This window comes from Grus americana, chromosome 15, assembly GCF_028858705.1.
Source record: "Grus americana isolate bGruAme1 chromosome 15, bGruAme1.mat, whole genome shotgun sequence".
Taxonomy (NCBI): domain Eukaryota; kingdom Metazoa; phylum Chordata; class Aves; order Gruiformes; family Gruidae; genus Grus; species Grus americana.
In genome coordinates, this window is record NC_072866.1 from 9,711,698 (window position 1) to 9,723,649 (window position 11,952).

An 11,952-nucleotide genomic window follows, 5' to 3' on the forward strand; every position below is an offset into this window, starting at 1 on the left:
AGGTAGTGTTCTCAGATAGCCTTTGTGTTCGCTTCATTCAGCCCTGAAATGGAGCGTTGTTGTTGACTTGAGTGGGTAAAGAATTCGACAGGCCCTGAGAGCTTTGGAAAATGCTGCCGCCATCATAGCACAGATCCCAGTAAATATACTTTTGGCAAGGTGTTTATTTAGAAGAAGAGTGCTGTTTTCTTCAGAGAAACTTAGGGATCACTGTATTTTCTCAGTAACTTTTTTTATATTACAAATAATAATAAAATGCTAATAAAATATATGAGGGAAATTCATTAAATTAGCCTTATTTTGATTCAAGCTGATATTCACAGTGGGGTTATTGTATCACATTTTGCTTGGCATGTTTTCAAAGAAGGTAATCAAAATCTCCTCTTCTTTTTTGTTTATCATCCCAACTCTATTTTTATCAGATGACTCTCCCCATTGTCATGGCAAGAGCAGACTGGAGTCTTAGTTCAATTTAGCAATACATGACCATAAATACATCAGCAGATTGAATTAGAAAGTGACATGCCAAAAGCAGCTTTCTCCTTCTCTTTTTTGCATTCACACATCTGACTCAATCACAGATCTCTAATTGAAAAGCCTCAGCAGTGGATTAAGATCATATACATTATTACGAAGCACGATGCCTCGTGCATGCTGATGAAAACAGGCAGGGGCTGGGGAGCCCTGCGCTCGGCTAACCACACAGCCACCGCTCTGATCACCCCCTGCCAGGTACATGGGGCAAGCAGCGGAGCAAAGGGGCTTAGGTGACACTGGTATGGGTGTTTATATATATAATAGGAGAGGGAGGGTGCAGGGCAGAGGTGGGAGCTATGCCTGATTTTTAATCACCTGTTGCATTCAAAGGACAAAATATTTCAGCCCCTTCCTGCCCTGCAGAACCCCGGTGAAGTCAATGGGAGTTCAGTTAGTAAATCAAACACAAAGTTTAGCCTGACAGCCTGGGTATTAAGCCCTGCATCTTTTCACTAGCTAGTAATTTTAGGGCCTGATTCATAGCCAGCTGGAGTAAACCATGCCCACATGGGATTTCAGCTCCCATTCTCTACGGAGAGGCAGGATGCCTAGCGCGACCCTGTCATTCCGTCTTCCCTTATGTTCAGTGCCCAGGGACAGGAGCGTAAAATAAATGTGATGAAGATGACAGCCCCTTCGCATCGCCCCTGAAGGAGCCTGCACGCTGCGGTGCTGCACTTTCCGAGGAGCAGCAGTGAGTCCCCTGTGCTCGGGGAGGGGGCTCACTCCAAACGAGCCTGCAGGAGTCTTTAAAAGGACTTCTCGGAGCTGGAAGGGAGCTAGATCAGAGGAGGAAATGCAGGTCTCCTGTGATACCCCTTTCCCTTCTCCGCGGGCACAGAGTGGGTGCTCCCAGCCCCTCCCAGGAGCCGCCGCTCTCCTCGCAAGGCGCAGACCCCGCACCCGTGGCAGGGGGCTGCCGCCTCCTCGGGGTGCAGGGCACCGGAGCAGAGCAGCGGGGCCGGTAGCACAGCGGGGCGACAGAGCCAGGTAAGGGAGTCCCTGAGTTTGGGGAGGGGGGCACCGGCATGCCAGGGGGGTGAGGGGGCAGACCATCCCGGCGGAGGGCTGCTACCTTCAGCATCGACGGCTCGCTACCTCCAGCCCAACTTTCTGCAGAGTGGGTGGCCCCAGGCTGTCCCCTCCCGGGCTGCGGCACCCTCCCCTGCCGCTGCTCCGTGTCCCCCTCCCCCCCCCCCCCCCCCCCGCCCCAGCGGAGGCAGCCCCGGCCGGGAGCCCCGTCCCTCCTCCCCGGGGGAGCGGCCGCGGTCCCCGCCCGCCGCCGGAGGGAAGCGGCGGAGCGCGGGGTGCGCTCCCGGCTCAGGGGGCGGCCCGGGGGGCTGCAGCCGGAGCAGCGCGGCAGCCCGGGGGGGGAGCGGGGCGGTTCATGCCTTCAGCCGGCGGAGAGGAGTCCCTGGAGCTGCAGGTAATCATTGCGGGGGGGGAGAAGGGAACAGCGAGCAGGGTTGGGGGAGCCTAAGGGGATAAATGAGGGGAGAGGCGGGAGGGATGGGGACGGGGCAGGCTGGGGCTTTGCAAAGCGCACCCCGCTTTTGAGCTCTCTCTCGCATAAATGAGGCACGGAAGCGTTCGGTCCCGTTTGCGGCTCCCCCGAAGCAAGCGGCCACCCCGAGTTTGCCCTTTTTACGGGGCTCTTGCAGCTGGAGAGCGGAGTGACCCCGTCCTGGCTGGAGGGATGGCACGAAGAGGACCCACTGGCCGAGCGGGGGATGCGGTGTTTAAAGCAGGACAATCCTTAGCGTTGCTTTAAAGCGGCCGCTTGAAAGGGAGGAGAAAGGCACCTGCGGGAGGGATGCGCAGGCACAGCCCGATACGCCACCCGCTCGGCGCTGCTTGAGCCCCACCATGACCCAAAAAAGTGGCAGAGCCTCGAATGCTGCACAGCCTGGTGGGTCGGGGGCACAGAAAGCCATGGGGGGGCCAGAGCTGAGCACACGATGCTCCTTTCTGATAAAACATGGGAGGGAAGTGCGGCGGTTGGATGTGCTCCAGGGTGGTCAGCAAGAAGTGGATGGTCAAGGTCAAAGCAGAGTCCTGGGAGTCACCCTTGGTCTGGGCTGGGAGTAGCACCATGTATCTGTGTGCCTCGCTGGCTTACTGCAGCTCCCAGCACCTGCAGAACCTGGCACGGCTTGTTCCCTGTGCCCAGACCATGGCACTGAAAAGCAAGGAAAGACCAGCCTGGATCAAGCGTTTTGAACTTGCAGGCTTGCATTGGGGTAAACTAGAGACTTTTTATAGTTTTGTGGGGGAGGAGACATGCAGGTCACACCAGGCAGCCAGTACTTAGGGTGTTGGGATCAGTCTGTTAGTGCTTGTGTTGGGAATCCCAGCTCCTGGGGGACCCTGTCACCAGGGCTCGGTGGATGGAGTGGATCTGCACTGCTGGTGTGGGGTGCGCCTGAGCCAGAGACCTTGCACCTCGGGAGGTCCAGAGACCTCACACCTCGGGAGGGCCACAGGACCACCGGTGGGAAAGGATCCCCAAGGGTCCTCTCCTGGAGCTGCTCCACTTCATGCAGCAAGAGAAGCTGTTATTGAGCTTGGTCTGACCTGGGGACTCTCTCCTGGAAGGAGTGCCTGAGCTGAAGGGATCTGTGGTTGTTTCAGCTCTCCCTCAGCCTGGGAGCAGACGCAGCCCATAGTTGAACGCTCAACTGAATCGTCTTTGAATCTGTCATGTCCCTACAATCAATTCATGTCAATGGATTGCAGAGGAGAGAGGGGCGGAAGAGAAACATTTTGGTAAAAAGCCCTGGTTACAGTGATGCACCAGTGCTGTTGTTGGAGTTCAGTCCCAGCCACGTCTGCCCAGGTGTGAGCATGGAGATGTCGGGCTCCACACTTTCCTCTGGCTGAAGTTGCTTAAATCAACTGATCTGGGAGCAAAAGCAGAAGCATGTGATTTACACGACTGTGTGTGTGACAGGACCAACTCAGCCAAAGTGAGTAATCTCTGAGCATAACACAGCCTGACATGTGCTTGGGAAGAAAAAGTATTTAGTAAATATTTGGCAAAAGCAAAAGTGGTTTATGGCTCTTTGTAGACTAAAAATAGGATCAAATCATCAGGTAACATCTCTGCAGAGTGCTCTAGGAAACACTGGGCTGGCCTGAGCAGGGTGGTAACGAAGTGTTGCCAACTTGAAAACACAGCTCCTAAAGCTTTTGATTGTGCTAAAAGTGGCAAGACAGTATGCAACTTCTACTTCAGTTGATCAGTGTTTAGTATCAATACAGCTAGTCAAAACAGAAAACCAATTTAGTACAAGAAAGTTGTTTTGTTATGTCTTCTGTAGAGAAAAATCGATCACTCCAGGTTTTTTTGGAGTGAGAAACACATCCTGAGAAATATCAAATGGCAGATTTTAACAAGGAGAAATCTGAACGGAATCCTTTTGCTTTTTATACCCCGGGTGGTGGAATAGGGTAGGGAGTGGGGAAAACCAAGACTTTTGTATATGAAATGATGAGATTTCTATGCTCTCAGGGAGCTACTGGTTTAGTACAAGAACATTATTATAACTGTAAGAAGTTGAAGCAGGTCTTGGCATGATGCTGCATTTCCCTCCTCCTCACGCAGAGCCCTGCCTGGGTGTTTGTGCTATTTCAGAGCTGCTCTGCCAGGTCACACCAACTTTCACAGCACCACCTCCCTCCTCTCCCCGTCCATCAGCAGCTCGCTCTCCCTCCTGCAGCAGCAACCCTTGGCTCTGCCTGCTCCATCCGTGCAAATACAAAGCATGAGGCCCCACGGGTTGTATCTGAAGAAGCAGGTGATGAACACTCATCCCCAAAAGGGCCAATTTACTAAAGGACCAGGAGAGTTTTTCTTTGCTTCATTACAGCAAATTGCTCCACTAATGCATTGCAACTAACTCAATGGGACAGGGGGAAAACCACAAAGTTCTACTGTGATAGATACTTCTTGGATAATTATCCAGGTGCTTTTCTTGTCATTACTACCGAGGCCATCTGTTTTAAAAGCGCATCTGTCTGGATTACCATTTTGTCTGTTCCTGCTAGTTATTCTGCACCTGGAGGCAGGAATCTGCTGTTCTGTTGTCATAATTCTCTTCACGACAGTTATGTTTGATGCTGCAAAAGAGTTAGGATTCCAGTGGTAGATAGGCAGTGAGATCAAATCTTGACTCATTAAATTACGTTTCTTCATGTAATTCCTTCTTGATCCCAGCTATACCCAGCTTTGACTCTGATGCAATGCACTTTATAGAGTTATTTTTCCTTTGCTATTGTAACCACAGCCAGAAAGAATTTCAACGTTGATCTGCCTGGACAGTTTTAAGGTTTGTTCTTCCTTATGTTGTGATGATGCTTCAGTCACTAATGGGATGCTCTGTGCTGTTAGACAGATACCTGCTCTTGTGCCCAGGAAAAGCATGTTTGTTTAGAACACCTGCTAGAGAAGTTTTCACAAAGGCTAAATACCTTCTTCCAAGCCGAACGGTCTGTACCATAACACCTCTGCTATTTCTTCTCTCAGTTTTCTTGGGCAGGGACACAGGCAGTCAGATATGTTCAGCTGCAGTGGATGCCTTTTTTTTTTTTTTTTTTTTATTTTCAGGGTACTACTCTGTAAAAGGAGAACTTGGAATTATACTAGTGATTACTCTGGATCTATGTTTGTAGCTCCATTGTCCTTTTTTTGTTCATGTGTTTTAAGCAGAAGCACATAATTTATGAAGTATACCAGTGTGATGTCTTGGAGATCAAACACCAAGGGGAAAAAAATCTGGACGAAAGTCCCCTACAGGTGGTTTTTTATTAATCCATTAATTAAAAATACCAAAACAAGTGTGTAAGATATCAGTCAGCATGCCTTAATTATGTTTAGTCATCCTTTGTTGAGGTTCATGGTCATTAACTGCTGTAATGGCAATATAAGTTCAGACAAAAATCGTGCTGGTGAGGGGCAAGCTTTCAGCTAGATAGCAGAGGGAAACAGAGGGAAAAATCATCTATGCTCCCTAAAGACAGCCAGCAAAACATGCTTTTGCAGCTGTTCAGCTTTTTTTGTTGTCGCTATGCCATAACGAATCCCGAAATGCCAGTGGCTACAAGGCAAAGGCAATGTGGTTTCAGTGCCTTAGTGCATAAAGGACTGAACAGGGACTCTGGAGACCTGGGCTCAGTTTTCAGATCTGAACGACTCTTAAGCACATCACCTCCCCAGCCAGGGTATGGGAAATGTGCAGATGATGGCAGCCCCTTGCTGGTGCTGCCAACCTGCAGGCTGTCACCAAACGAAGACGCTAAAGACTTTGGGTGAGAGCCTTAGCAACGCATTTCCTTCTGAATCTGCCTGCTTTTGAAGGGAAAGGTGCAAAATTCATCAAATGGAATAACAACCCTGAAAGTAAAGGTTGATGTTCACACAAAACCATGAGAAGAGCCCCAAAATACTAAAGACGCAGACTGACGAACTGCTGAAGTATCACTGACTCCTGGGGACAGCACGGCAGCAGGAGACTGTTACAGCTGCTGTTGAAGGAGGCTGGAAGAACTGTTCCCCTCCACGGAAGGTCCCTCACAAAAATCCTTTGGGTGCATCAGGAATGCCAGCAATGGATGGCTCGAAGAGCCTGAGGCCCTTGGCAAGCAGAGATTTTGTGCACTAGGTGTTCAATGCAAAGGAACTCCCTCAGTGCTTCTCCCAGGGCTTGCACTCTAAATGTAGTGGAAGGAGCAACAGGCTTGAAGAACTTACTGTGTAATATCTATAGTCAACTAGTTCAAGGATACGTACTGTGGGGGAAAAGGAGGTAACTTTAGAAGAAAGATGTCCATCCTCAGTTTTTATAGTACTAGGATGAGAACCACACATGACTGTGTTTCCTGACCTTCCTCTACTGAGTGGCAGCACTGGTTCCTTTTACTGTCCTCTTATTTTTGCAGGTCCAGAACAAAAATTTTGCTTTTTGGCCCAGAATGGATGTTGCTGACCTAGTCTGGGGAGAAGTGCCTTCCCAATCTCAGCACCATACTTGCTCCCAAAGATGCAGTTCCATGAATATGAGTTTATAAACACCGACTGCCCCATCCCACCGCCCATTCCCTTTATATTCTTCCCTTTGAAGATGCTGGCTATCCAGCTGGGTCACACAGCATCTGGCTTGCAAGAAAATGCAATCTTCCAAAGATGACACGCTCATAGCCAAGAGGAGTGTGGTGCTGCCTTGGCTTCTCCCAGATTTCCCCACAAATAATCTGAGTTTCAATACCACTTAGTGTCAGAACAGAATTAAAAAGTCCATTTTTTGGCCAGACCTGGAGTTTGCCTTTTCTTACAGAAGCATTAAGTTTAGTCCTGTTTAATAGACAAGGAGCATGGTCTCAGCTGACCTCTGCCTGCTGTCAGGGACTGCAATGACTCTTGCAGGGAGCCCATGGCTGCAATACCTAAACTGCAAACACACGGTAGCATATTCAGAACCTGCAGACCCTCCCTGCCCCTTTCTCATCTCCATCTTCAAGCCAGCATTTGTTTGAGCTTTGGCAGCTCTTTCAGCTTTACCATCCTAGCCACCCTGGATTTCTGATTTCTCTAGTACATCTCCTCCCAGCCACGGAGTTACATGTGACACACCTACTTCCCATCTGCACATTTCCAAATCAGAACAGTATATTTATGATTACTACTGGTAGCTGGAGGGACTTCTACTTTCACCCACTGCAGTTTTTCTCGCCCAAAGAGAAAGCACAGTAACCAGCCCATGGAGGTGTTTGCATTCCTCTTGGAGATGAGAAGTCTCTTGCATGCTTACATGATGCTGAATTTTGCTTTTGCTTGAAAGGCATGGGTGCAGTGTGGGCTAGGTGTTTTTGAATACAGATTTGTGCCCCCAGATTATTATAGAAACCCAACCATCAGGCGATGGGAACAAAAGTTGCTGGGCACATCCTCCTTGAGCGTCTTCACCACTGTCTGCTGGCCAGACTTGGAGAGATCTTGGGTCAGATTGGTGTTTTGAATCTCCACTCTTTTTTAGCAGATGCTTTAAATTTTTGTAGTGGAGAGCTTTATAAACACCTACTTAGGCCATGTTCAGACAAAGAATGAAAAAATCAAGCATGCCACAGAAATAGATCGTTGGAAATTTTCAACCCTTTTCAGATTGTCTAATAAGACATATTCTGTCACCAAATCTGTTCAGCTGCCTGTGTCCTGAGGCTGCCCACTGCAGTTTGGATTTCTTGCAGAAGAAAGGTGTTTCTTAGACAAAAAGCACACTTCAGGGTGAGAGGAGAGGGATTCAGAAACACTAACAGAAGAATAATCTTGAGAGATGGAAAAGAAACAGCTTGTTCCTTTCGGCTGCAGAGTCTTCGTATCTGCGTGCACGTGGCCTGACCCGACTGAAGAGTGTTCTCAGACATGGTCCCTTCCATCTTGGAGTTCATTGATTTTTTTTCTAGGGTTTTGTCAGTTGTGATGGAGGGTTTTGTTTCCCCACCTACACAGCTGCCGGTTTTCCCTGGGGGTTCTCAATTGGTTCTGCCAGGCAGTAAGTGGCATTTGAATATATCAAACTGAGACTGTTTCTATGTAAACAGGGAGACCTGTGACACATTGCAGTGGAGCTTCAGATACGAAGAGCCAGGAACTATCTTCGATTCTGGATTCTGAAAGCACCCAGAGTTTGTACCGGAGTGAGACAGGGCTGAGTCAGTCCCTGAGCCTCCCCAGACACCCTCTGCTAATGACAGCGGAATTGCACCAAATTGGACTTTAAAGCTTTCGGCACTAATGCCAGGGCTCTGCTTTCAGTCTGACTTTTATGTGCTGTTCGGTCAGACTCTTTCAAAATTATCTTGTAATATTTTCTGTATCAGTTTTATACAGAAAGGTAGGAGGAAAGGTGGGTTCTGGATTTGTGTATTTTTGTGTAAGTTGGGAAGTAGAGGGTATTATCCCCCTGCTCTTTGATTTCATAACAGAGGAAAATGTGTTTACAACAGATTACGGAGAGTGGGACCATCAAATGGTAAAGTTTGCTTGCCAAGTGGTACAGGAAGCACGCAAGAATTAACATTTCTCATCAGCAGAGGAAGAACTGATCTTGTTACCACCAGGCTTGGGACCCGAACGGCCCGCATGCTGGGGCATTCAGCCTCCTATGCTGCGGGAAAGCTTCTGCTCTGACTGTGAGGTGTGATGGCAATCACCCTCTCTCCTCTCGCTTGCGTTTCCCAGTGGGATGCATGCTGTCTTACTGCCATGCAGCCTCCCATCTTCATAGTTACATCCAGCCCCGACCCCACTGCATGGAACTTGTGAAAATTAAATGGATACCACCATCTACTGGGACGAGCACTTGGGCTCTCTCATGGTGCAATTCCTTTGTTCAGGCCTTGATCTCATCACATGTGCTAACTGCATAATTCAAACACAAATTCTAACTATAGATAGAAAATTAAATAATGTGCAAAACTTAGTCTACTTTGAATTCACTTTTTCTTTCTCTCTTTTTCTTCCTTATTTTTTCTTTCTAGGAACAAGATGCCCATGAAGTTTAATCTCTCTTAGCCTTAAAAGAAAAACGGAGGAGTAAAAGTTATGGATCCTTTATACTTTTCCAACACATTTACCACAGAAGCTAGTTCCAGCGATGTGAATTCCTCGCTGTTCACAAATGTGACAGAGAATGGGACACTCTCAGAGCAGCCTTCATTCAAATACATCCACAAGGTCCTGATTCCCATCTGTTACCTCCTTGTATGTGCAGTTGGACTCAGCGGCAACACGTTGGTCATTTACGTGGTTTTGCGCTATGCCAAGATGAAAACCGTCACCAACATATACATCTTGAATTTAGCTGTTGCTGATGTACTCTTCATGCTGGGCCTGCCCTTCCTGGCCACCCAGAACGCCATCTCCTATTGGCCCTTTGGCTCCTTTTTGTGCAGGCTGGTTATGACTGTAGATGGTATTAACCAATTCACTAGTATTTTTTGTTTAACCGTGATGAGCATGGACCGCTACCTGGCAGTAGTTCATCCCATTAAATCAACGAAGTGGAGACGCCCCAGGGTGGCCAAGCTCATCAGCGTGACTGTCTGGACATTCTCGTTCTTGGTGGTGCTTCCAGTCATCATCTTTTCGGATGTGCAGGAAGACTTTCAGACCTGCAACATGAACTGGCCAGAGCCCGTCAACATCTGGTCGGCAGCATTCATCATTTACACATCGGTCCTTGGTTTTTTTGGTCCTTTGTTAGTGATCTGTCTCTGCTACTTGCTGATCGTGATTAAAGTCAAATCTTCAGGGATCCGAGTTGGGTCTACGAGGCGCAGGAGATCAGAGAGGAAGGTGACCAGAATGGTGGTGATCATTGTGGTGGTCTTTGTGTTTTGCTGGCTCCCATTTTACATGATGAACATTGTCAATTTGATATTTATACTGCCAGAAGACCCTGTGTTGGTAGGGGTGTACTTCTTTGTGGTGGTCCTGTCCTATGCAAACAGCTGTGCCAACCCCATTCTTTATGGATTCCTTTCTGACAACTTCAAGCAGAGTTTTCAGAAAGTTCTTTGCCTCCGAAAGGGCAATGGTGTAGAGGATGGTGACCCCATTGAACACAGGCAAGAGAACAGCAGCCGCTTGCAGGAATCAATGTTAACCCAGAGAAATATTGAATTCAATGGACATATGCAGACCAGCAAGGTCTAAGGGCATGGTTTGGTACTGCAAAGCACTTGTAGACCTGGAGAACTTGGGGACTTAAAGGAGAGATTAATTCATAGAGAAGCTAAAATCTGGAGACCCACAAGCTCAAATAAATGTGCATAGACTTCTCTTTACTCCTCTCCCTTTTCCAGCTGAAAGTGTTATGGGTTATGCTGGGCTGAGTGAAGATCTTACGATGTTTTAGTGAAGTCAGACGTGTTACCCCTTTCAGCACTCTAGAGAACTGATTTACTGGTACACACTGCTGGCTCTGTACTGCTCTAGTGATGCAAAACAACACTAAACCTGTTTTAACTACCTTGTTAAGCTGAGTTTGTGGCTGCTTTGCACTGTTGGGATCAGCTCAAAACAGAAAACAGCTCAGATAATATCTTTAGAAGTCTTCAAGGGGATCTCTTAAAAGAAAAACACTGTTTCTTAAGAGGAAGTTTCATAGAAAAAAGGCCACAGGCACTGATCTTGAAATTGTGTATGAGTCGTGGTTATAGAGTGCTGTGTAGTCCATTTACATTGGTTTACTGTCATTAACCCATACAAGAGAATCATAGCATTCAGGAATCTTTCAAAAACAATAAGAAAGAATAACAAGACTAGGAAAACATTGTTGAATGGATTCAATGTATTCATAATACTTTCACATTCTAAACCAAACTGCATATAAAATGTAATGTAATCACTTTATTATTATGTAAGTGATGATGGTTGTGAAGTCCTGGAAAGCTGTTGTGTATATTTATTGGTTCTGAATGTAAGTATGGCCATGAATATAAACTGTATTTTCAGAAATTAAAACAAGTTCAATCCCCTTCTGACTACCCATTTCATGGCTTCACCAAACACTGTCAGGCACTGCACAAAAAAGATACAGCTGAGTCTTTGATGCTTAAATCATTGTGGATGCAATATAGTTTAGTATGGTAGGACCAAGTACAGGCACCTGTGGGGCTCTGTCCTGCTCAGACAGCAAAAGGAAAATCGCTGTGCCACATGGTGCTTGGGAGCTCAGGAGGTAAACAGGTGAAATGACTATATAGCAGGATGGGGGGAGCAAGGAACAGCATCCAGACCTGATTCCTGCCTCATATCTGATGCTAACTACTTGCACTGTAAAGCGAGGACTCTTCATACACAACAAGGAAGAATGGAAACTAGATATTTGTTTTAATCCAGGAAGAAACTATTTACTCTCTGTAGAAATTGCTTTCTACCACCACTGTCACCCACACAGGTCAAACAGTCCTTCTGTAAGGAAATTCATTTGTATATAATAGCAAGCAGGGCACGGGATACAAAAGGAGAGGGCATCTCAGCTGTCCTTCCAATCATTGGTGACCTTCTATAGCATTTCTAAGGGCTGTGGATGAGCCACGGCACCAGCAGTAAATATCAGCCTGGCATTTGTACAAGCAGGGCAGATTATTCAAATAACTCTAAACAGAACGTGATGCTGACACAGTTCCCCCCTAGAGTGCAACCCAGAGAAGGGTGGACAAGAATGATTAGAGTGAGGCCCCATTTTGAAATTACTGAAGAATTTGGGGTTGACAACCTTCCAAAAGGAGAGGTTGCTGTCCTCTCCCCCTTACAGCTTCTCAAAGGCTCAGCAAGCTCAGCAGAGGAGCCTGAAGATGTTTCAAAGACAAATTATCGTTATCAGCTAGTCTGTGGCAACTTGTTTCCATGAG

General features: G+C 47.3%; 1 protein-coding gene across 5 annotated transcripts; it reads left to right on the plus strand.

Annotated features, from left to right (window-relative positions):
- The first annotated feature begins 674 nt into the window (after positions 1 to 674).
- Positions 675 to 11,073, plus strand: SSTR5 (somatostatin receptor 5). 5 transcript variants are annotated; one of them, XM_054842989.1, is made up of 3 exons: positions 682 to 732; positions 1,125 to 1,527; positions 9,073 to 11,067. In XM_054842989.1, exon 3 carries the CDS (start codon positions 9,137 to 9,139, stop codon positions 10,247 to 10,249), a length of 1,113 nt encoding a protein of 370 aa, XP_054698964.1. In that variant the 5' UTR covers positions 682 to 732; positions 1,125 to 1,527; positions 9,073 to 9,136; the 3' UTR covers positions 10,250 to 11,067. The 5 variants fall into 5 exon arrangements, with proteins under 5 accessions (XP_054698969.1, XP_054698964.1, XP_054698966.1 ...); XM_054842991.1 differs by lacking the exon at positions 682 to 732 and adding an exon at positions 3,169 to 3,503 and having other exon boundaries at positions 1,086 to 1,527; XM_054842994.1 differs by having other exon boundaries at positions 675 to 1,527; positions 9,073 to 11,073.
- Positions 11,074 to 11,952: the final 879 nt, after the last annotated feature.